The 26225-nt window shown below is 44.7% G+C and overlaps 1 protein-coding gene across 6 annotated transcripts in view; it reads left to right on the top strand.

Annotated features, from left to right (window-relative positions):
- The first annotated feature begins 68 nt into the window (after positions 1-68).
- The window catches only part of LOC6600320, an 89975-nt gene continuing 63818 nt past the window's right edge, over positions 69-26225 (top strand). For 4 of the 6 annotated variants that reach the window (XM_026993302.1, XM_026993301.1, XM_026993298.1 and 1 more), the window contains exons 1-12: positions 69-192; positions 778-971; positions 1046-1164; positions 3040-3063; positions 5684-5882; positions 6233-6394; positions 6469-6776; positions 6848-7215; positions 7284-7747; positions 8679-8847; positions 8906-9157; positions 9224-9353. In XM_026993302.1, the coding sequence (XP_026849103.1) occupies positions 86-192; positions 778-971; positions 1046-1164; positions 3040-3063; positions 5684-5882; positions 6233-6394; positions 6469-6776; positions 6848-7215; positions 7284-7747; positions 8679-8847; positions 8906-9157; positions 9224-9353 (2496 nt within the window). In that variant the 5' untranslated portion in view covers positions 69-85. The remainder of the gene's footprint in view (positions 193-777; positions 972-1045; positions 1165-3039; positions 3064-5683; positions 5883-6232; positions 6395-6468; positions 6777-6847; positions 7216-7283; positions 7748-8678; positions 8848-8905; positions 9158-9223; positions 9354-26225) is intronic. The other 2 variants (XM_026993304.1, XM_026993303.1) reach the window with 1 other exon arrangement.

Below are 26225 nucleotides of genomic sequence, written 5' to 3'. Positions count from 1 at the left end.
TTAAATAGCCATTATTCTATCTCTTAACAAATATAATCTTCTATATTGTTGTGTAGGATCTGCGGGTAGCTGCGCCAACTGCGCCATGGGCAACAAATTGAGCTGCTCCTGTGCCCCGCTTATGCGCAAGGCCTATCGCTATGAGGATTCACCCTGGCAGAGTTCCCGACGACGCGACGGTCATCTACTGAGGTGCGTTCTAATAGAGGCTCTCTCCCCTCCTCTCTGAGTACCCTCCACTCTCCTTTGACTCTGTTTAAGTTCTCTGACTGCCGAATGTCGGCCTATCAAACAACAAAACACCAAACAACAAACTGAACAATTAGCTAGAACCACAATTGAATCCGCTCTTTCGATCAACTTTTTTCCAATCCAACTAATTGTGTTTCTCTTCTGGTTTTTCTTTCTTTCTCAAAAAAAAAAAAACAAAACAAAACAAAAAAAAAAACAATTACTAACAAACTAACTTACGACCTTAATCCAATAATCCAACAACAAAACACACACAAAATGCGGCCAAAAACAAAAACCCACTTCGAAAACTCAACAACAAATGTTCTCCTGCTTCAACTCTTCCTTCCCTCCAACGACAACAACTACAACAACAACAACTGCAAAAACAACTATAACTACAACAACTATAACTAAAACAACAAACAACTACAAATGCGATTCTTTGTTTTGAAAAACTTTCCTCTTACCAAACAATTAAAATTGGATTAATTCTACAATCAATCTTGATCAATCTTTGATAATTGTATTTCTAACCAACAATAGTTCGTTCAGGTTGTGGGCAGAGGTCTTCCATGTATCAGCCAGCGGAGCCGGCACCGTTAAGTGGCAACAAGTGTCAGAAGATTTGGTTCCTGTGAACATCACCTGCATTCAGGACTCGCCCGAGTGCATCTTTCACATCACCGCGTACAACAGTCAGGTGGACAAGATACTCGATGTGAGACTTGTGCAGCCAGGTGAGTGCACATCATCCACCCTCCCCTCTCCGAATGAGCATCTAATTCCCGCTTGCTCCTCCCTACAAACACAGGTACACGCATTGGCCAGGCATCAGAGTGCTTCGTTTACTGGAAGGATCCCATGACAAATGACACTTGGGGCTTGAACTTTACATCGCCCATCGATGCCAAACAGTTCCGAGAGTGCTGTGTAAGTATTCTCTTACAGTCTGCCAACAAACAAACAACAAAAAAGCGAGCAAAACCATTTTGCATAGCAACGACAACAAAAGCGCAAAAAAAAAGAAAACAAAAAAAAATACAAAAAAAGAGAAAAAAAATAAGAAAAATTGAATTAAAAAAATCAAAACCTCAACTGATACCGATACCGAAATATACCGAAAAACCTCAGCCACCACCCCACTAAATACAACACTAAGACAATGGCCTGGGGCAGGGCCCCCGTGGACACCCACCCTTCGTCTCTGGCTAATCATGCCCCCGCCAGCTCAAGCACTCTACTACTCGTACTAACTAAAACTACAACAAAGCATCTCCCCAACCACCAGCCACCAACCACCACTGTCATCGAACCCCCCTCCCCCCATCTGAGCCACTCACCCATCAATCCAAAGAACTAAAGAACCGAGAACACCCAACGAACTTACACAGACAATGAAACACACATACAGTACTCGTACTACTCGTACAGCAGAGAGAATGGCGATGGCAGCCGGCCCAAGATATTGACTACGTTGAAGATGATATGATATGATGATGATGATGATGATGATGCTGATAATGATGCTGATAATGATAATGATGTTTGCTTTGCATATACATACATCTGTCTGTCTATAATCGTGCTTACATAAATTTATCCCATAATCAAACTCAAGGTTCCACAGTGCCACACGACACTCGATAAATCTAAAGAATAAATCACAATCAAGCTCTTCATTCGCTCAGCAGCAGTCACTGTCCATCTCTCCCTCTGTGACACACACGCACAAAAAACAAACCATAACTATTTCCTTGTACTCCGATAATTAGAACAAATTTCAACGCGAGGAAAATATTCGAACACCTTTTTTATTGAGTTTTGTTAATGGTTTTCTTTTTTTTGGTATTCCCCAATTGAAAATTACTTAGTTTCTAGTTGAAATCGTTGAAGAATTTGGCCAAAAGTAAAGTAGAAATTGTAGAGATACACTCACACACACATGCATACAAGAACACGCACAAACCCACACACACACACAACACATAGACTGAGAAATGCACTCACTTTGATTGTCAGAAATTGAGAGAGAGAAAATAAATAGAAGGAAATTAACGTGTTCATCAAATTAGGAATAAATCATATGTAATACTGTCCGTTACGACTGTCCGTTAGGTAAAGCTGAACTAAACTAAAACTTCAAACTTTTAGCGCTTAAATATCACATTTTTTGAATGAATTCGTTCTCCCCGAAGAAAAAACTAAAACTCCCTAAGCAACGCTGTGAGAGAGGATAGAACAAACATGAGCAAGATGAAATTAGTGATAAGGTGACATCGTCCGCTGTGCTGAGGACCATCCATACTCTCCCGGCTCTCAGAGAGTGCAAAGTTCGGCACGTTTGCATACATACTGCCAAACGGATGGTCCCCGAAAGAGAGTAGATGTGGTGACGACGTCACCATGACTACAAGCCTGACTTGCAGACTGACTGGGAGAGATCACTCTCTTTGAGTAAATGCATTACATGAAAACTCACGATTTACTGTTAAGCCACACTGGAGGAAATAGACTTTTTCTTTATGCTGACTTTACAAATGTCTAAGATGGAAAAAGTTTATATCTTATTGACTCGAAACTTAATTTCTGACTCGTGGAATAGCCATTGTCATTATTCATACTCCTGTTCATACACGAACCTCGAGCAACATCTCTATACACATACATGTATACACGACATACAACATATGCCTATAAATATTAATAGATTCTATAATATAATAGTAGTCAAACATAAACTATCTGGACTAGCGTCTAAATAATGATTTCATTTTCTTTTCTTACTTTGCGCATCATATGTTGCAGGTATCTTACATTGTAAAAAAATACGTTAGTATCGCTTCATATTATTTCTTTTCCACTGTGTCACACCCACACCACCGCACACATACACACGCACACAAACAGACACACATATCGTAATTCTTTTTCTGTCACCCAATGTGTCTTTTGATCGCAGCTAAAGATATATGTTTATCGTAGTAGATCCACAAGGAAAACCCCCTTTGTCGGGCATGTACCTATAAGATCACACCACAGAATCACACCCAAACACACACATATTGAGTGTTGTATTTGTTGTAAACTTTTATTGCTCTATGTGTCTACCCACCCACCAACCCACCAACCCACTCTACCCACCCCAACCCCAGATTCCACTCTCGTTTTTCACTCTCAATGATTTTTGTTTGTTGTTGTTTTTTTCGATGTTTGTGGGGGGGATTCCGACCAAAAGTCGTTAGACTTTTTGGGACCATTTGTGTATATGTATGTGCCTCATTCATGTGCAAGATACGATGAAGAAGATGCAACAACGGAAACGATCCGATCCGGAGAACATGTAACGCAGACAGACACAAAACACACACACACACACCACACTCACACACGGCCATACACACACACACACACACACACACTAAAATTTGTTAAATGTATTTATATTATATATTCTTTCATTTCTTTTTCTCTCTTCTAATCATTTTTCGAAATCATTCTCGAAACACGCCAAAAACAAAACAATATATCCCCCTAAAAATATATAATGTCCACCCAAAAAAAAAAAAAACAAAATACAAATAAAAATGTTTCATTTTTGATGCATTTTATTTTCGTACGAAACATCCAATTCGAAAACATTTTCAAAAAAAAAAACCACAAAAATATACCCAAAAATGAATACCGACGGATATTTCTGTCCCGAAAATCAATATCGATAAAATGTTAACAAATATATATAAAAAATAAAACACGCAACACCTCCAACCAACAACAAAAAACTCCAACCAAAACTCAACAACAACTACAACAATAACAATAACAACAACAACAACAATACCCTCTATAATAAACCCCCGAATGTACACCCCACCGACTGTGTCTCTGATAAATCTATATTCTATATATATATATATATATATCTATATATATATATGTGATATGATATATCCGTTCTTTACTCGTGCCCCACCCCTTCGAAATGCTTTTATTATCTCTAACAAATAATTTTATTTAACTATCTCTAAATATATATTTATGTATGTATAAATATATTTTTCAACACGATTCGTTTGCATTTCACGTGTGCCCATAAACCAAAAAACCAAAATTTCTGCAAAAAAACAAAACGAAACAAAAAATGTAAATGAAAACGAAACCCATACAAATTGATTGATGATCAATGATTGAAATGTAAATAATTTTGTGGAATTTGTACATGGAATGGAAAATGCAAAAGAAAAACGCAAAACGCTTTAAAACAATCGCACGTATCCTCTACTACAATACCGTTACCTATCCCCTACAATCCGTTTCCGACGAGCCCTAATCCGAACCGAAACCCCATCCCGAGTCGTCCTCCCGTGTCCAGCCAATCCGCATCCTCCGCTCCTCCCGATCCGAAGATCCCATGCAAGTGGGCGGTTTACTACGAATCGATGCAATTTTCAAAAATCAAAAACCATCTTACTCCAGTGAGGATTTGAATGAGTATCAGAAATACTAGAAGCAGCAGCAAACATAGAAACATAGAAACAGAAACAGAAACAGTAACAGTAACAGTAACAGAATCAGAGTTATATATTTAGATATATACATATATAGTATATTCTTGGAGCATCATTTATCGCCTTGAAGGCGCACCGCTTCCATGGAGGTTTCTGAAACCCAACAAAAACGAAACAAAAACGAATCGAATACGAATACGAATACGAATATTCAAGCAACACCACGCACATGGCTTACAATAAAATGTTAAAGTTAATACAGAAATTACGAAATCTAAAAAGCAAAGTTCAATTTTGAAGTTCTGAAGAGTATCCAATAATCAAAAGCAAATGTTAACAATGTTAGGCTAAGTCAATGTTTAGATCAAAAGTTATCGAATCAGTTACTAAGGCGGCGCTGAGCGCTGAACATCGAGAGGAGGAGAAGAGAAGAACAACAGCTTCTAGGAGCAAATTTCAGAACTATATAAACTATCTATAGTATATAATATATGTACATATATAATGCTCGTTAGTGTCCTACACTCTACTACTCGTACTACTACAACTACTACTACTAAAACTATTACTATTACTACTAAAACTGCTTTCACTATCTAGATATATATTGTATGCCTAAACCGTAGATCAAGGCTTTAAGCACCCAAAGCTCAAGCTTCGAAACCTTCTTTCTGCACCCCAAAAATAATTCTTCTTCAAGTAGATCTCGTAAGATATGTTTTCTAAAAGAACACAAACACAGAAACACACCTCAAGAAAGTGAAAGTTTCGCCAGGCGCCAGCTTGTGCCCACAAAGATCTCCACAAAGATCTGAGGAAGAGAAAGTGAGAGGTATTAGAGACAGAAAAAGAGTGAGAGATAGCGAAGAGAAGAGAGAAAACCGCACACACAGAACCTTGTAATCCCCAATCAACTAACCTAATGATAGTGCGACGTTTTACAGTCGCCTTCTTTCAAATTTTCACGAAAGGCCTCGTCGTCGTACTCGCTGAAATTGGATCCGCCGGGCAAGGGCAAGGTGAAGGCCAAGCGAAAGCCTCTCAGCACACCGGCGTCGCCGTCGCGCGTCCGCCAGGAGCCCCAATGCACCTGCATGTCCGCCGAACAGTATGCGCGCCTGAGAACCGATCCACGTGTTAGAGGTGAGAGCAAAACAACAAACACAACCAACAAACAAACAAAAAAACAAACTATAAAATCCCCCGCCCTCCAAAAAATACCGGGATAGGTCCACCAGAGAGCAAATACATCCATCATCTGCACCATCTGTGTACCACGATGATGAACAGCTCTCTCTCTCTCTTCCGGCCCCCGAAAGTTTACGTTTCATTTCCTCTGTTTGTTCTTTTGATTTCCCTGCAAACAAAACCTGTAAGATCTGAAGATCAATGAATGAATGAACACTCAGAGCTTTAGCAATTAGGCGACAAGTCCTGTCCTCCCACCACGCATCCCCACACCCATCAAAACTCATCCGCCATCCTCATTGCAGGTTCATCCACATTGCCGCGCAACGTTGGCTCGCACCGCATCACCGATGTCGATGGCCAGCAGCAGCAGCAGGTGGGTGGCAGCGGCAAGGTGGTCAGTGCTGTAAGCAGCACCTCGCTGTACGACAATGTGGCCAGCGGTGGGCCGGGAGTAAGCCAAGGCGGTAAGCCAACCAAAGCCAAAGAATGCCAAAGAATTCTTTCTAATATCCACGATTTCCTCTCTCCCTTCACACAGACACTTTGCAGCGTCAGATGAAAGGACAGCAGGAACGACTGGATGTGGCCAATGCTGGGGTCAACACCAATACCCCGGGCGTAATTGTCACCGGGGTGGGCAATGCGGGTGGCAATGCGGATATGTGCACCCAGAATCATGTGGGCTCTCAGGTGGGCAGCGACGATACGGCCGCCTGCCAGATGGACATGGATATGTCCAAGAGCGAGGGCACCCAAGCGGGCGGCGGCCTCCATCAGAATGTGGGCACATGCACCTCGTCCTCCAAGTCGACGGGCACACGCAGCAAGGACTTTGGCGATGATATGGTATGTTCTGTCGCAAAATCTGGCCATTATTCACCCACTCATTGGTCTCCTCTCTCCCCCTGTTTCTCTAGTTGCAGACACGCGACGCACACTCGCACGACATGCACCAGCACAATGTAATCAACAACAATACACGTCGCAAGACCAAGAGCACCGAGGACATGAACGTGGACACCAGCACATTGAAGCGCATGCTGAAGCCGATGCCCAGCACCGAGTCGCCCGTCACCTCGCCCGAGATGGGCCGACGCCGCTACAACTACTATAATGCCAATGCGGCCCAGACATTGGGACCGCAGCACATGCACCAGCACGGCATGAGCATGGGCATGGGCATGGGCATGGGAATGGGCGGGGGCGTTGGCGGTGGTCATCACGTCATGAACAACAACACGATGGGTCGGGCCAGCAGTCAGTCGTCGCGCTTCTCCGGCTCAAGGTGGGTGTCCGTTCTCCGAAAATGCTCTCTTCGAATGCTAACTGAAACACATTGTTTGTACACAACAGATCTTCGCATGAAATTGGACGCGGCTATCCGCCGCGTAATCTCTATTTGGAGCTGGAGCGAGAGCGCAGCTGCATCGAGGGCTCGCCGCCCTCGGATAACGTGATGTTCGATAATCAGTGCTATGCCACGACTCCTAGTTCCAGTAATGGCAATTCCGATCAGGATCAGTCTTACGGTCAGCAGCAGTCCTCGGGACAACAGCAACAACAGCAGCAGCAGCAACAGCAGCAGCAGGCGCATCATCAACAGCTGCAGCAGGCGATTGCCCATCAGCGTGCCTCACGGCATCAGCATCATCATCAGCAGGCGCCCAATGTGACGCCCACACCGGGCAGTCCCACCTCGCGACTGCTCCTGGAGTACGAGATGCATCTGAGGAATACTCTGGCCAAGGGCATGGACGCCGAGTCCTATAGCCTGCACACCTTTGAGGCTCTGCTTTCCCAGAGCATGGAGAATCTTGGTGAGTAGGGTTTCGTAGTAGTGTGCTCCATCGTTCTTCTTCGTTTTGGTTTACATTACCATTACCTCTGTTCGTTCTTGTTGTTGTCTGTAGCTGACGTTCGATTCTGTTTGTGTTTTGTTTTTCTAATTGAATTTCCTCTCTTAATTAGCTTTTGAATCGAAATTTTCTGTCTGCCCGTCCGCCTGTCTGTCTGTCTGTCTGTCAGTCAGTCAATCCATCTGTCTGTTTGTTTGCCGACAATTCCCAATTCGAAGAACCCATGTCAGTGGCCTAATCAAGTCAGGTGTTTTCGATGGAGAAGGGTTTGTACGGATAATCTGATTACAAAAGGGGAAAGAGAATTAGTTGTAGAATGTTTTAGAAGGGAGGGCTTTACCAAAGGTGGTTGATGGTGTGTGTGTGCGTGTGTTAGTGTGGGAATCTCCCTTAGAGAATTATAGAATTTCGAATATAGAACCATATTTTTTTTTTTTTTGCCATGCGAATCGTTTCTACATGCTATTTTCCATTTTCTATTATTGATAATCAATTTATTCATGTTAATTTAATCTTTTCAAACCTATGTCTAAACCTAATGCTATCCCTTGCCATAACACAAACAAAAATGCTCTCATTCATTGCCTCCTCTACTCACAAACATCCACAACAATCAAAAACCAATCAAACAACCAAACAACCATCATCAGAATTCGCTGAAAGCCTACCCGGATCGAACCAGCGCAGCCCATATCCACTACGTAGGCGTAAGTAGTTCCATTCCAACTCTTGCACGATGAGATCTCTATATCTACAGCTTATTATCATTCCTCGAACTGTTCCAAAAAGCTTAAGATTTTTGAATGCCCTTCAATTAGGATTTGTCTCTGCGAGTTTGGTCTTTGAATCCAATTAATCCGTTTAATCGTTTGCTATATCTTTCGATCTACAGCCAATGCCAAATCTTCGACCTTGCCATTGCCGCCACACCGACCCTTGTCTTCGATACGCGACAAGGAGCGTGATCGCGATCGTGATGGTTACTACAGCGACCGAAATGAATTGATACGCGAGAGAGAGCGCGAACGCGATCGTGGCTATCTATCGGATCATAATGCCAGGTATGCTGTAACATTTATATATAATCGGAACCTTCTCTAACTCTCCTTTGTTCTTTAGTTTCTCCAATTCGCGGTGCGCCTCTTGCATTGGCGAATCGGCTCGTGCCCAATGGTTCCGCCACTCGGATGGCTGGCGTTCGGGCAGCTCCACAATCGGGTCTGGTTCGGGCCATGGCATGATGTCCCAGCAGATGCCAGGCACTGGGGGACACAAGCGTTCGCCCTGGGACTCGTTGCCATCGCTGCGTCAGGACAGCAGTCTAAACGATTCGGGCTACAAGAGTGCACGTGCCGATTCCCTAGAGCAACGGTGGGTGTTCTACTAGATCTCCTTTACGTTAAATCAATATTTATAATGGGAACTTGTGCGTTATAGGGCCGAGTTTATACGTCAGGATAGTCTGCGATCGGAGTATTTGAGCGATCGCGAGTCACGCTATGGAATTGTACAACAGGCCTCGATTGAGAGCACCGATTCGAGGATGTGCTATTTAACATCATCAGAGGTGAGTGACTGTTCTCTATAAGATGCTACAAGGAGGATACTCTTTTTTTTTTTGAGTGTGAGACGCAGAAATGAAATGCAACCGAGGGCTGCTACTGTATGCCTATTGAATGTAATTTACCTTACTTTGAAAATGCAATTTCTCTTGCAAAATGCTGAACATTCATCATAAGCCGCAATGCTGGCTATGGGGGGAGGCTCCACCCTTCAATCTTTGCTATTTATAGAGAGAGAGAAAGAGAGCGAGGCGGCAAAGGAATTGGGTCAACAGCATCAGAGCCATAACATGACTAACAGCAGAAGCAACTCCTCTACCTGGAACTGTTAACAGAAGAGCCCCTGTTAGTTCTGAATGTAAAGATATATATATATTCTTACATATATATATATCCCTATACCTATACGAGTACGAGTGTATAAATATATCCAAAGCCGAAAAAACGTAAGAAGGGAAAGTCAACTGGCGCATTTGTCTGCAACATAAATGATATTTTTAGTTGCAGCCCCAAAGCTGACCCAGTTGCACGTTGATTAAAAACAAACTGCCACACAGAGTACAACTCACAGTCCATAGCCCACCCCACTCCAGTATCCAGCATCCAGCATCCAGTATCCAGTATACAGTATCCAGTAGGCAGCAGAGGCGGCATTCTCGTACACTCCTAAGCAAACAACAGGATGATGGGCGGAAAAGAAAAACTTTCTCTTTTTGTAACACAAAAGCCATCCTAAGCCAGAGGTTCATTCGACGATGAAGAGTCCCTTAGAATCAAGATGATAATGATGATGATGGCCGCTAAGCGTTGCATGCAAAAGGTGGGGCGTGGCAAGTGGCGAGAGTGGCACATGCATATGCATATGCATATTAATTGCATACTTGAGAAATCTTGTCTTGTTAATGCCAAATTTATATATCGCCTTGACACTAATGAGCCGCAGCCTACACATCCTTCTTCGTGTCTCTGGGAGTCCGAATGCGACTCTTCTCTGACAGGAGTCTAGGAAATGGACAGAGAGAGAAAGAGAGATGGAGTGTCGCTCGCTCGCTCATTTGTTAATTGTAATGGACTTCGTTCCATTGTTACACTGACACATAAACCAGAGAGCCTCGCACTCTCGCACTCTCACACTCTTACACTCTTACACTCTCTCTCTCCATTTCTCTCTCTGTAACGCGTGAAAACTCTCTCCCATCCCAGTCGACTTTTACAGCTCTCTTGCGGCGGCGCATGCGCTTTAAGCTTCGCAGCCTCTCCGCATCAGCTTCGGCAATGCATTTCCAGGCTGGCTTCCAGCTGCGAAAGCTTCGGACTCGGCTGCTGGTACTGCTGCCTGCTGCTGCTCGCTGCTGCTTCTGTTTCGTGCCTCTGCTGCGACTGCTGTTGTCACTGCTTCTGCTTCTGTTTCTGTGCTTGTGGATTCAGCTTCGGCTTCGTCTGCGCTCCGCTCCGCTTGCCACCGCTTGGTTGCTGTGTGTCATTGCTGCGCTGCTGTCTCTGTGTTGCTAGTGTTGCGCCAACTTTTGCTCTGTCGTTTTATAATCAACTCGAAATTCCATGTGCCTCGTCGATTGACGTTTGTGTGTGTGTGTGCGTAGCGTGTGCGTATGTGTGTGTTTGTGTGTGTGCGTGCCAGATTTGCAACTTACGAAAATATTGCAATAAATAAAGTTTCGTTCAGTGGGAAAACTTGCTACCTCCTGCACAAAAAATAATATAAAGAAGAGGAACAGAGAACTGCAGCAGCAAGAAGTTTCCGAACGAGAATCCGCACCCGCAACCGCATCCTGCCGACTGCCGCCCACCCCCCGCCGCAAAGGAGGCCACAATGAAAAATTCTGTATAAAAAATTGTTTTAAAATTCAGTCAGCCAGGCAACCAGCCAGCAAACCAGCCAGCCATCCAGCCAGCCAGCGAGGAACAGTCAGAAGCTAGCTACCCACAGAGCGGCGGCAGCAGCAGCAGCGGTAGCGGCAGTAACTGCAATTTTCTCTCTCTCTCTAATCTGTGTAACCCTATGTATGTTTGTAAGCGGTGTGTGTGAGTGTGTGTGTGTGTGTGTGTGTGTGCGACGCTTAAAAGTATGCAACGTGTGAAAAAATTCGCTTTATTGCAATTTTGTAGAACGTGAAAGACAGCAGCAAAAGCCTCAACAGCATCCTTAGCAGCAGAAGCAGCAGCAGAAACAACAAATTTGTAGCAACAACAGAAACAGCAACAGCAACAGCCATAATAATAACCATAAAAGAAAAAACAACAACGAGGAGAGCCAGAGGCACGTTAAGCAAGTAAATGTCCATAAAAATGGCCCAAAAACAAACGGGAAACCCTCCCCCGCCTTGTGTGTGCGTGTGTGTGTGTGTCAAGCTGCGATTAAACGCTTTGTTAATCCCCCCAATAAGACCCGCTTCACCCCCACTTCCCATCTCCACGGCCGAGTGCAAAATCTCTACGCACACAGTGCGTATGCGTAATTTTGTGTTGTCGAATGCCACAAGCAATGAAGCGACGACAACAACATGGCGTATGCGTGACATGCGAACAAATCTTTCAATTATAGAAAATCTAAGGGAAAACCAGAGAAAAACACACAAAAAATAGTGGAAAGTGCGATTAAGAGGAAACCACGTTTTCTTTTGCCTGCCACGAGTGTGTGTGTGTGTGTGTGTGTTTGTGTGCCCCTCAAAGAAAGTGTGCCTCAGAGAAAGTGTCTCTCGCGTGTTTTTTTTTGCTTGTGTTTGTGTTTGAGTGTCTGTGTGTGCGTAGATGTTGTGTTTTGATAAGCCACACAGACAGATACAAGTTTTGTATTACAAATGTGTTTGGTGGTGCCGCCAGCAGCAGCAGCAGCAGCAGAAGCAGAAGCAGCGTCGCTTCTATGGCTGCCTGCCTGCCCCCAAAAGAGGAAAACCATGCCACCAGCCACACAGCCATTGATAAATAATAATGATTATAATGATGATAGATGCATTTGCTAACGTAAATATCTAGGAAAACGAGGTAGAGAGCTGGCAGAGCGCTAGCCCCAAGCTCCCAGCCAAAGGCTTTTGTCATTAGCTTTGGTCCCTCCCCAGCCAGTCTTCACCGTATTTTCTGTGCGCTGTGAGCAAACAAGACGAGTGCTAAGAGCGCTGGACAGTGTTTAAATAATGTAAATCGCCCTGCTGATGCCTGGCTGCCGCCTGGTTGCCTGCTGCACTAACATGCCGCTGAAAGCTTCGTGAAAGCTCTTCTGTTAAGTAACACTTTGCCACAAGAGTTGCGTTGTTGAAAAACGTACAGCCAGGGGATTTAAAAGCTTTGCGCTGTTCACAGGATGTGGAAATGTGGAAATGAGCCAAGAGGCGGCTGTTAAGCTCCTTGCGCGCCATCACTCCAGCGCCCCCCTGTAATGGGAGAGTCTTGTACGGGCTGTGGGCAGACGGCTACAGTGTGTGTGTGTGTGTGTTTCCTCTTTTAATTGTGTGCATTTTTGATACAAATTGGGCAGGCAGGTCATCATTGACATGGACACCACCCCATGGACGCTCGTTAGTCGCACGAAAATATGCAAAAATCTGTGGCGGAAAAATTGAACGCCAAAAAATACTGGCATGCACATAGTTTCTGGCCAAACAATTTCTGCTGATAATATAATTTGACTAAACTGTCATCCACTCCACTCATTGTGTGTGTGCATTCCACAATGCTAACTTTTTCTGACACTTTGGCAGGCAAAAGTTTTCTCCTTTTTTGCCCCGTTTTTTTTTTGCCCCCCCAGTTGAATGGAAAACTTTTTTACGCTGGGCTGCGCTCCGCTCCGCTCCCCTCCCCTTTCCTCCTGTCCTCTCCTCCTAAGGGGCACCGCACCACCTATCGATTACAACTTTTGCATTTCGAATTCAAACTCAATTGCCTTAATGAGCTTGCATAATTTAAGTACTTTAAATATTTACAATATTGACATTCAAGAGGATGTTGTTTCAAGAGAATGGCGTCCGCTTGGGGGGCCATTCGAATGATCAATCAAATTGATTAATTACCGCCCCACAAGCAGAAGAGCAGCGGAGACATGGGGCAAACGGAAGGGAGGAAAACCATTGAACACATTTTAAATGCGTGGCAAGACATTAATTTATGCGACTTTGTGGTTTTTCCCCAACTGACACCAAAAGGGATCCAAAAAAAAAAAAAAACAGAAAGATGGTAAAGGAAAAACAAAGTAAGAAAAGCTGACATTCATTAGGGGCTAAGAACAGGAAACAGGGGGAGATTAGGAAAGAAAAACTGTGCAAACACATAAGCCACTTTGGCCACCACTTCCACTGCCACTTCCACTTCCACTTTTCCTCCCTTTTCGTTTTCCTTTTTTTTTTCCGCCTGTTTTGCTCATTAGCTTTATTTTCTTATCATAGACGGTTCCGTTCGCCGTTCCGTTGGCGTTCCATTCAAAAGCCAACGGGGAATTCCCTTTTTTAATTTTGTTTAATTTTCATTTTCGCACCTTTTTTGCCCTGTTTTTTCCGCTGATATCATTAGGGCAAATTGATGAGCGCACTGCCAAACAGCTGAGACTCTGAGGCTGCGATTGAGACTGGGGCAAGAACTGGACGGCCTGGTGGCCGGGGGGGGGGCTGGCAAAAAACAAAAGCTGCAAACTTTTTTCGTGTGACTCCTGCTCCTCCCCTCCCTCAGGTGTGGGGCAAGTGGAACGCTAAATCATTTGGCACCGAGAACATTTCAAGCAAATTGACGCACAGCAGGGGCCAAAAAAAAAACCATGAGACCATGATGAAAAAGGAAAAGCTGCCAGCGGACAAAAAACAAAAAAAAAAAAGTTGAAAAAGGTTCAACTCAAGAGATGCTCCAGACGTGGAAATTACAATTTGGCCAAAGAGAAGGAGCAAGAGGATAAGGATTAGGATGAGGAGGAGGACGCTTGACATTCCATTGACATTTCAATAAGTGAAGAAACTAATTTTTGTATTACAAGCTTCTCTCCGGCAAAAAGTTTTCCATCTTCAAACTATGGAAAGGGGGGCAAAAAGCGGAGGCTGAGAAAAACTGCAATATTAATTTGCAGCGAGTGCATTAAGATTGGACTGGGACACAGGAGGTGGATGCCACACCAGCAGCAGCAGCGGCAGCAGTAGGAGGAGAGCGACTGGCAATCGTACTTGGAGGGGGCGCTGAAGGTCTGCTGCTGTCAGCGAAAGTTGGACGTTGGACAGTTGGCCAAAGTATTTGACACAAAAATAACAGTTTTCTTATTTGCCGCTGACCAACGAACTGAGTTCTTTTCCAAAACCCTCTCGCCTCCCGCTCCGAGAGTTCTTTCTCCAACAGTTTTAGTCTCAGTTTTTATTCTTTTCTTGCCACGTATTTCTAGTACAAAGTTTTGGAACTAAGTTTCATCTTCTGCTCCTCTGCTGCTGCTTCTGCGAATAGTTGGACAGCTTTGATACTCTGGCCAAAGGCGAGGAGGAACTGTCATCAGAACTTTGCTCCCGACTTGGCAGCCAGTGGGAAACATATGAGATCGTATGGGTCTTGAGTTTATCTAGATGATGGATGGTGGAGTTATAGATGGGAATTGCTCTCTTTACTGGTTATAGATTGGACTTGCAGTGAAGCGCTTCTTAGCTGTAAATATAGAGACAATTATACAAAATAATCAACAATATTACACTTCTCGATCTGGTTGGTAGCGCTCGAGCAATGATACGTTTAGTACTACTTCTACTACTATTTCTACTGCTCCTTCTACTTCTACTCCTACTGTTACTTGATTGGTCCCTGGCTTTCTGAGTATTGCCTAAATTCTATCAAACTAAAAGATACGCATTCTGCTATTTTAATAAATATGTGCTACCAATGGCTACCGAAAATCAAAATCACCTATCATCTATGTATGTGTTCTTCAATATTTGCAAAGCCTAAGCTTCGACTCGTTAGTGGCTTCCATGATCCATTAAAATAGCTTCATCTGAATGGAATTTGTTTTGTGTGCCTGGAAATTGAATGAAGCTTATGGCAGATGGCAATCATTAGGCGTCTACAACTGCGTACCATTCCTGGATGCAACTTCATTCGATGGAGTCGTAATAAGTGATACAAGTCGGAGGAGTGGGGAATTCCTTACAAATATGACCACCATTCAGTCTATTGAAATGGAGCCATGAATGCATAGTATTTCCGAAATGATTTCTTGATATTCTTGATTTCAGGTTAAAATTCAGAGCATCGCCCACACATCCCGCCCATACCCACCTTCCACATTGGTGCTCGTTCGTATCTGCCATGAAGTATAGGTATAAACTGCAGGCAACGCCTGTCTTCAGTGCCATTTCATTCCCCATTTTTTGCTGCTGCTGCTGCTGCCATCTTCTCTGCCAAATGACATTATGAAATGCTAAAAGCCTTGAGCCAAAAGTTGTCCAAGTTACAAAAGCCGCACCCGCACAGAAAAAAATACCGAGTTCAAAGAGAGGGCGGGGAGAATCCTATCCCACAGATACGTTAGATGGGGAGATGAGTGGAAGAGGGAAGGGCCATGGCGATGCTGCCTTGAATTCATTTTCATTTTTCGATAATTCTTTTGGCTGCTGCTGCCCCTGTGCCGCATATGTGGCCGTCGACACATGGCCAAAAGCTGAGGGAGTGTCCCCTTTTTCTGTGAGTGTGTGTGTGTGTGTTTGGTTTTTTTTTTTTGCGGTGGCCAAAAGCTGATTCCACGAGCAGGCTTATGAAATTTAAGCGCATATACCCCGAGGCAGCCGCAGGACCGGTTGAATGGTTTAAAGTTTCCTGATTATCCTGTCGAGTGTAGGACTCATTAATTGTCCATGGCTACACCAGATGATATCCAGATAGAGAGAAAGCTATTTTGGAGCACAGTTTAGAGCCTTTCAAGGACTCTTGGTGAACGATGCACTCGACGCCTGACTGCCGCCGCCTGGGCTCCGTTGAAAGGGATTTAAAAACACTTACACAACTTTTCACTCTCCTACAGGACTCTTAAGGACTCGACAGAAGTTTCAAGCCTTGAAAACGAAGGAAAAGTAAATGTAAACTTTCCTCCCACATACTTCAGCAAAAGGAGTTTTCCCCGTCCCTTGAATGCTTGTTTTTCTTGCGATTTGCAAATTATAAGAAACAAAAAAAAACAAAACACCAAACAAAAAATGTATATGTACTCGTACAATATCTGTTGGGGTCTGAATTCATTTCAATTGCACAAATCCCCTAACTAAACCACGTAAGATGATATCATACCGAAAAGTTAAAAAGAAACATCAATGAACAATTGGGAGGCCGGATGAGGGTTACTTGGGTGAATCAGCCAGGATATATGGCACTACACACACTCGAGGCGGGAGGAGGAGCACAAGGCTGAAGGCAGTAGCAGGGGTCTCGCTCTCAAGTGCAAATCAAGTTAACCGAATAAAAAGCCGCTTCCTGGCAGCCATTTGCCCTGTGTTTTGGCAGGTTCTTTCCCTTCTCCCTTCTCCCTTCTCCTTTCCCCTTTCCTTTTTTTCCATTTTAGTATATATATATATATTTTTTTGGTTCCTGGGGTTTTTCCTGGATTTTCCACGCGCGCTCCTTGATTTCTTCCTTCCTGAAATGGCAAACGATGGCGTTGTCGTTTCGTTTCGTTGCCGTTTGCCTCCCATGTCAAAAGATTATGCTCGCGCACTCATAAAAAATAATAAAATGTGCAAAAAACGCACAACTACATGGTTGGGGGGTGGGGGGCTGGGAGTGCAAAGTGGGGTAGTGGGTGGAGCTCACATGAGTGCACACACCCCTAGAACCTGCCACAGAGAACGCAGAGAACCTGCCACGCATTTCTTTGTGTGTAACATGTAAATGTCGTTTTGGCATTCGCGCATTTTAAGGCTGCCAGAATCCCCCACAACCTCCCGCCGCGGAACAGGTGTGACCCCAAAAGGGGTGCAAACTGGGAGCGGGTTGAAGCGGGCTAAAGGGTGGTTCGACCTTCTTCACCTCTCGACAGAAGCTGAAGCTGAAGCAGAAGCAGCAGCGGCATGCGGCATGCGGCAGCTTCGGCAGTTTCTCAGGCCTCATTTTGGCACCTTTCTTCTCTCTCTCTCTCTCTCTCTGGGCTTTTCCATTCCGTTCCGTTCGTTTTTCCCCCTTAATTGGCATGTGTTCAGCATTTTGTAAATTTTCGCACAGTTGGCAGAAATGCCGCGCCCCTTGGTACGTGGAGCCTCCCGCCGACTGCCGCGTACCCCGCTCGAATTACGGGCGGGGGTTATGGGGCTAAAGATATGAATATAATTAAATGTTACAACTACATTTTGTGCATTTTTTATAAGTAAAGCGATGTTCTCTCTGTCTCTGATTCCAAGCGGTTGGTTTTGAGGACAGGAAGGAAACGTCCTTTGAGGTGTTTATGAAAATGGCAGGAAAAGCAACGACTGGCACAGCGACGGCATAAAGCCATCAACTAAATTGGCCCCCAAACCCAGTAGTAGTCGCCTCCGTCGAAAAACTTGAATTCCATTTAGCTGCTTGGCTTTTGCTTTGTTGTTGGGCCAACAATTAAGGACAATGACAGCGGCAGATTAGGTCCTTAAGTTGAGAAATTAAGTTGAAATTGAAATGCCCCGAGATTGAGTTAGCCCCGAAAAAAAGTTCGTAATGAGGGAGAGCGCTCCACCAGGCCGGGTCGAAGAGAAACGGGAAAAATAACTAAAGAAAACTCAAATAAAAACTATGGAAAATGTTCAGTGAAGGCGCTGATTGGGCTGGGTGCGAGAATTGAATAAGAAAAGGCAAACTTGGCGACAAAATAATAAAAAAAATTATATATATTTTATATATATGTAAGTAAATAGGAGGAGGCTTTGGGAGATTGACTGTGTTATGTTCTTAAGGAATTTTCTTCAAGAATGTAATGATTTTTTCTTGATTTTCCAAGGAGAAGGAAGCAGACCTGTCGGCATAATTTTTATTTAAAATATAATTCGTTCTAGACACTTGAGAGGTTCGAAAAAAGGTTAAGAAATTACTTTATTCCGTCTAGCTAAAAAATGCTTTAGGAATCCCTTACATCCTTTGGGGGCAAAATAAATTGAAAATTTCGCACTTTGGTTTCGCCTTTATTTTGTTGCAATTTAATTTTGTCACAGCTGTGGCACAGATTTTTGGTCAGCAAATTAAATTTGCATAACTTTTGGTAGCTAGAATCAAATTGCAATTCATCTGAAATATTTATATCTTGAATAACTTATATGTGGCATGTAGTATGCATCTCTGTGTGTGTGTGTGTGTGTGTGTGATTGTGTTAATTCCAATAAAATATGCATTGATACCCATCAATATTTACTATATAAGCAAACACACTAGAATCTCAATCAATTTCTCCTTGTTTTTCCTTTGCAGGTAAGCATTTTCCACAATTTTCCAATCTTTTCCGGGGCAGTGTGCGGTAGTTGGTGGTAAGTAAAGAAAACCATAAATTTCCAATGGAAAATGTTATATAGTTTATGAGTTGGAACATGAAAATGTTGCTAATTTATAGTTTTTGGGAGGGGAAATCCATGCCGCAACGAACTCTCGGGGCGACACCTCAATGGGGAGCCAATAAGCAAAGTTATATAAATGTGGCAGACACCATGTCTCTTGCTGTAAGTGTGTGTATGTGTGTGTGTGTGTGTGTGTGTATTGGAGAGAGAGAAGAGCGGATATCCGCATGCAAGCCATAACTCAATAAACCATTGTCCACAGCCAAAGCGAAAAGAGGAAGGACGCAACGAGAGGAAAAATGGTATAAAACAAAAGGAAAACTAAAACCAGAGCTAGGACTAGGACTATGGGGAAGTAAGAGAAGGAGCAGGAGCAGCATCATGGAGCACGGCCAGGACAGGACAGGACAGGACAGACCAGGACAGGACAGGACAGGAGAGCCAGTCAAAGATACAATCGAAATGCAGTAACTAGCAGTCTATTCTAAGGATTCTCTCTGTCGCTCTGTGCAAACAGCGAGTGAGAGAGACAGAGAGAGATTAGAAGTGTAAACAAAGCCAAGGAGAGAGCGAAATAGAACGAGTCTCCAAGAGGAGGATCTCCATAGAGAAAGAAGAGGCAATGGGAAGGAGAAAGAAATAAACATTAACTGTAATTTAGTGGGGCATTGTGCTTAAGCGTCCAGTCTCGGACTCTGACTCGGATTTGGTTTCAGAATCGGACTACGATTCTCCCTCTGAAATTATGGCCCCATTGTGCAGTCAGTGGCCAGCAGCCAGTCACGCCTCTCAGTGCCCAGGATAGTTTCAAGTTGCACGAAGCTGCCGGTCAAAACGCGGCAGGGAGGCAGGCAGCCTCCTATAATCGCATGGTCGTGGAGAATGGAGAGCCTTCTGGCCATAAGGCCCCCTGTCAGTGGAGCAATTGTTATTTGCCTGCAGAGCCAGAGGCAATGTGGCAGCGGGGCAGAGCTAGTAGCGGCGGTAGAGGCACCCCGCTCCAGTTACATAGACAAGTTCTCAGTTTTCGCATTGCCAACAATTAGGTGGCAGCAGCTGGAGCCGGAGCCGGAGCCAGAGCCAGAGCCAGAGCCGTGGCCGTAGCTGGAGCTGGAGATGCCACAAGGCTACAGTCGCAGAAACGCCAGAGACAGAACTGAGCCCACCAATCAAGTTCGATTAGAATTAAAAGTCAGGGATTTCTCTCAGTGTTGGTTGGGCGATGGATGGGAGAGATCCCAGATAGGAGTGGAGTGAAAGGCCAATAGAAGGCCGGGGCACTGGGCAAATACGAGCACGAGGAGCAGCAGCAGCAGCGGCAGAAGCAGCAGCAAACTCAACAATAATCGACAACAATAAAAAAGGAAAAAGAAAATTGTTGGCCAGACTAAATTGTTGGCCCAATGGAAATGGAAAGAAGAAGGAAAAAGGGACCTGGGACCTGGGACCTAGGACCTAGGACCTAGGACTAGGACGCTGTGCTTCATAGTGCCATTCCATTCCCCAGCAGCAAAAATTTATCGAAATGAAATTGCGACCTTTTTATGAATATTGCATACCAAATGGAAGACCCTGCCCCACCCTTTCTCCCTCTCCAAAAGAGACAAAGAGCCACAGAACCAAAGAGCATTAAAAAGGTTAATCGAAAGAGCAGGCCATGCTCCCGAAAAAAATGTGGCAAGTCATATTTTGTGATTCCGCCTTTTGCGCCATCATTCAGGCCAATTTCTAGGCAATTAGCTGGGATAACAAGCGTTGGGCTAAAAAACCCCCCACAAAATTCAAAAACGGAGCAAACCGTACTCGCTACACGCTACAAATATAGCGAGTTGTAAAATATACATGCCAGTCCATGTGCTAGACGAGCGAGTAGCGTCTTCAAAACCTGTTCAGGCCAATTTCTAGGCAATTAGCTGCAATAACCAGGAAACACAACAAGTGTTGGGGGAAAATGCCCTAAAAAAACACCTAAACAGTGTAAACGTTACACGCTAAAAATATAGCGAGAGGTATGCACAGACATGCACAATCCACGTGCTGGTCGACCGAGGCGCGACTTGAGACCGCCTACGGCCATAACATGGCTTTATTTGGCTTATAAAATTGTTGGGAATCAGAACCTGGGGCAGACCTAGGCAGACCCCCATTTCCATTTCCATTTTCATTCCCAGGACCCAGTCTCATGAACTTTCCTCATAATTCAACACCTCCGAAACGCGGGTAGGGGCAGGCCCCCAAAACAACAGTGAAAACAAAATTAATAAAAATAAAACAAACCTACAAAAAAAAGTACAACAAAATATAACCAGAAAGGGAAAACAAAAGTTCAACGAAAACGAAAAAAAAAAAAAAAACAAATGAAAACCTTTTTCAAATTAAACTTTTGCACCCGCGCTGGCTCTCCCGCTTTCCCGTTCCCGTTCCCGTTCCTGTTCTCTTTCTATCTCTATCTCTCTCTCCGTCCGACTTTCTCCAGCTTTCTGTTTCGCCCGCTCTCTTCTGTGACCACTTGATGATACGATGGCCAGTGCTGCCACTGCCGCCGCCACCCTCGGGCCAGCCGGAATCTCTGGTGTCGGCGGCACTGATATACCGCCCCCGCCCGTAGACGGCTTTACGGAGGGAATTGCAGCTAAACAATTTTCATAGCCTATCAGCGGCGGGTGTTGCTGGGAGAAAGTTGGCAACTTTTTCCTCGAGTGCAGCAACAAATTAAATTTGCGCTGGTAATTGGATTTCAAAACACTTCTCCCAGACCCGCACAGAGAGACAGAGCGAGAGAGACGCGACGCAACGCGACGCGACACAGACTTTGGGCTGTATTTAATGCCGCCAACAGCCGCAAGAGAAGCTTTTCCCCCAGCCCCATTAAAAACCCAAATCCCCCACACACACACACACACAAAAGAGAAAGAGAAAGAGCGAGAAAGCTGGACAGGAGGCTGTCAGTTTTTTGCTTTCGGCATTCGGCCCTCACTCACATTTCAGGCGCAGGAGAGCTTTGGCCTAGAAACTGCCAGGCCCAGAAGCAGTCCATCCAATGGAGCGGCGGCGTATCCCCGTAAACAAAAATGAACTGACATCAAACCAAATTGAAGCGGCAATGTCAACAGTTTTTTGGGGATAATTATGAGAGGTGTATAGGCAGAGAGGGTGCTCTGTACCACCCTGCTCTGTAATAAGGGAGGAAGAATGCCATGCCCCCCATAGGGCATCCATCCATCCATCCATCCATCCATCCATCCATCTGGACCCGACAACCAAATTGATTTATTTTTGTAGGTGACGGAAATTAAGCAACAAACGATGAGAGAGAGAGAGAGCGAGATAGAAACAGAAAGGGAGAGAGAGAGTCTTAAGACCGGAAATTATAAAAATGCTCGAAAATGCCGATTTCCTGCGGTAACTGAATTTCATCGAACAAATTGGAATAGGATGGATGGGATGGTGAATGGTGGATGCTGGATGGTGGATGCTGGATGCAGGATGGAGAATGGAGAATCTGAATCTTTTATCATCTGCCATTCCATTCGATTTGTACGCCATAAACATTTCTTCACACCACAAATCCAGACACAATTTTCAATATTTTCAACCCAAAAACAACAAAGAACAAAAAATCGTAAAAGATTGTGTTTACCTCCACTTCAATTACATTTACAAGCGAAGCAGGGTAGGGGTTGGAGAAAAAACCATTAAATAATCTCACCTAAAACTGCGGCGAAACGAAAATCCCAGAGAGAAAGAAAATTCATTTTTCAAATCCCAATCACAGTTATTAAATCTTTGGGCTATATGGTTATGGTTATTGTTGTGATTTGATTTTATGGTAATAGATGGTACGAAACGAACACACAAACAGGCACACGTACAGAGAGCGAGAGAAAGATAGACAGAGACAGAAACAGAGATGGAGACAGATAGTGGCTGGAGAGATAGAGAAAGAGAGATAAGTAGTGGCTGAAGAGAGAGAGATAGAGAGCAATTGAAAGATTGCGAGCTTTTTTTTGTTTGGTCGGAATCTAAGAGAAAGACCTTTCGACGTGCGCTCTGTTATTGTTGTTCGTTCCGATGCTTGGCCGACATTTGCGCGCGCTCCGAAACAGCATGCGAGAATGCTGGGCGGGGGGACGGTGGGCGGTGGGAGGGGAGGAAAAACGGTCTAAAATGGTTTACTGACGTCATAAAAGTGACTTTTCTTATCTGGTTGCGTATCTACAAGCGAAATGGATGCGAAACGAAGGATGCTGCTGCGGCAGCCGAATGTTTTGGGTCGTCCTTTGTGCCCACTGTATCTGTGTGTTTGTGTGTGTGTGCGTCTAAATTTAAATGTCGCTGGCAGAAGGATGCCCATGCGATGGCTCTGATGCCTGTGATGCCTGGCCCAAACAGCAATCCTTCAGTGTCCCTGTCACTGACGTCGCATAAAGGAAAAATAATTAAATTTAAAGGCAATTTGGGTGGCATGCCACATCCACATCTCTCTATCCACAAAAACCCCCTGTACTTGCCATCTTCTCATAGAGGCCCGTCGGATTCAGTGTTCAGTGTTCAGCATCAGCTGCAGTGTCCTTGACCGAGTTTATGTAGATTTGCAAGGCTTTACACTGCTTTCTGCTTTCTTTTTTTTTTGTGCTGCTCCGACTTTTCCGCTGGCTGCATCCTCCTGCCTGCCTCGCGCTCTCTCGCTCTGTGTGTTGCATGTGTATTTGTATAATATTTAGCCAGGCAGCGGCTCTTCTCACATCTCATTATTAACATATTTCCACAGCCATTTTCTTATTGCTGTGTGGCATCCATGGGACAGGGGACTGGGGACTGGGGACTGCGACTAGGACTGGGCCAACGCTGCGTATGCGTTATATTTTACGATTCGTTCGTGTGTGTCTATGGCTGTGTGTGTCTGTGTTTCTGCCTGTTTCTGTTTCTGTGTGTTTACGTGTGTGTGTGTGTGTGTGTGTGGGCGTGGCACAGGCCATGTGACTTATTTGAGCGTGTTTAAGCATTTTGTGCTGTTGTGATTGCCTCTATATGGTGGGTGAGGGGAATGGGCGGGGAGGATGTTGGATGGTGTTGTCTGGGGTGACATTTGAGTTTTTGAGGTGTTGACTTTATGGCGAGCCATTTGGGGGTACGATTTAACGCCTGTCTGTGGATTTATGACCCTGCCACCAGAGCAACAGAGTAACAGAGCGTTGGCTGGGCCATTAAATGGGGAATGCACAGAAACTATAGCCAACTTATGGGATGGCAGGACAACAGATAAACCACATAATTAAGTTTACCTCATGATAATCAAATATTTAAGCTTTTTATCTCATTCAATCAACTGCAGCAGCACCCAGACACAGCCCACAAAAGCTGTTACAAATTAATCCCAAAAACTCTACGAGAAGTACTCTGGAAAACCATGCCATTATCCTTCTTTCCCCAACAATAGAACCCAACAATGTCGCAAGCCGCCAGCCGGCAGCAGCCAGCAGCCTCCCCTCCAGGCATGGGCAGGGGCAGGCAAGACAGGCTCTGCCTCGAAAGTTGTAACAAAATAAATTATGCTTACGATTTGTAAAAGCTTTAATACGCCCCAGAGCCAAATCCTGAGTGCACACAGAAGTAGCAGCCAGCAGCCCGCAGCCCGCAGCAGCAACAACAAACAGCTGCCTGCTAAAGCATCTGCTGTAAGTGTTCGTTCGGTTCTTTGGTTCTTCGGGGGTCGGTCTCTACGGCTCTCTCTCTCTCCCAAAGACAACAATGAATAAATTTAATTTTAGCTGCGGCCGACCTACCGCACATAACTCCAGGTTGCTGTTGCTGTTGCTGTCGGTTGTCGTTGCTGTCGTTGCTGCTGCTTGCTTGCTGCTTGCTTGCTTGCTTGCTGTTCATGTTGACTAAACACCTTTGAGATTGTGCCTCGCCCTCTGGCAGCTGTCACACGGGTTGTATACCTCCAGCATTCTCCATCCTCTGCTCTCTCTCACTCTGCCCCTCTCTATCCTCTAGCCACTATCCAGCTTTCTGTCTCCCTCCTGCTCTATATATCTCTCCTCTCTGCTGATATATCTCTTGTCCCTCTCCAACCGCTGAGTGCATTATAACTGCATTTTGGTTTTGATGACGTCGTCATCGTTGTCGTCGTCTGATTTGTAAATTATGCTTGGGCATCCCACAGATTTCACAGCTCTCTCTCTCTCTCTCTCTCTCTCTCTCTCTTACTCTCTCCCTCTTGTGCTCTCTCGGCCGTCTCTCTCCCTGTCGCTCGCTCTCTTAAAGCTGACCCAAAGAGCTGAAAGCTTTGGGCCTTAGCTTTTCACCGCACAACCAGCCCATGTGACTCCCGCCAAAAAAAGAGAGATAGACCTAGAGACAGAGAGAGAGGGAACAACTGTGATGCTGCAAAAGCTTTTGCTGATTACGTAAATAAAGGCGAAGCCAGGGCCAAAAGCATTACAATTTACGAATTGTAACGAAACTGTTATAAACAATTTCGCGTTGGAAGCAGCGCCAAAGAGCACGCGAAGGCGAATCTTGAAGCCGAGGCTGAAGCTCATCCGAAGGGAGGCAGGCCCGAAGTGACCCTATTTCGTGTCAGTGCTGTGCTGTACACCCGAAATGGGGCGAGAGAGCAGAGCCAGGCTCTGCTGGAAGCACGACAAAAGAGAGAGTGCGGGAGTGAGGGAGTGAGAGAGAGCCGAAGTCTGAGCTTTGGCTCTCTCTGTGTGCTGCTCCTTCTGCTGCCGATGCCGCTGCTGCCTCTGCTTCTGGCTTCTGGCTGCTGCTGCTGATGCTGCTCCTCTGCTGGTCCGTGGTGAAAATCAGTCAGAACGGGAACGTCGCTGCGAGCTGTGCATGGTAGCGCCTTCAGCCCATAGAGATTCCTGTAATGCGAGGAACGAGTCCAGCCAGAACAGTCGCAGTCCAGCAATAGTCAGACGCAGATAGTTTTCCACAAGTCCGCGAAAAGGAAAATCTACGCAGCCATCTACTGTGTATTGTATTTTTGTGTGTATTTTTTCTGTGCCGCGCCAAGTGAAAAGCAAATAACAAAAACCAGCCAAAAAAATAATAAATAATAAAATAATAAAATAATCCAACAAATCAAAATCCAAATAAAATCAAAAACAAAAACAAAAACAACAACACAGAACACAAGTAACCAACAAAAAGAGAGAAACAAGAAAGAAAGATAGGAAAAAAAGAAAAGTGCGTCAGCATCAGTATCAGCATCATCATCACCATCATCATCGAAGCAAAGGAATTGAAGCTGAAGCTGAAGCTGAGGCTGAGGCTAAGGCTGATGTTGAAGCTGTATGGCTGATGCCTCAGCAGGAGGCGGGCGGCAAAAAGAAATCAAATTACAAAACAGCAACACACACACATACACAAACACATAGATAGGGG

Source organism: Drosophila persimilis, unplaced genomic scaffold (assembly GCF_003286085.1).
Source record: "Drosophila persimilis strain 14011-0111.01,24,50 unplaced genomic scaffold, DperRS2 tig00000824-arrow-arrow-pilon, whole genome shotgun sequence".
Lineage (NCBI taxonomy): Eukaryota > Metazoa > Arthropoda > Insecta > Diptera > Drosophilidae > Drosophila > Drosophila persimilis.
Note: the sequence above shows the minus strand (reverse complement) of the source record. Positions and strands in the feature narration are given on the sequence as shown.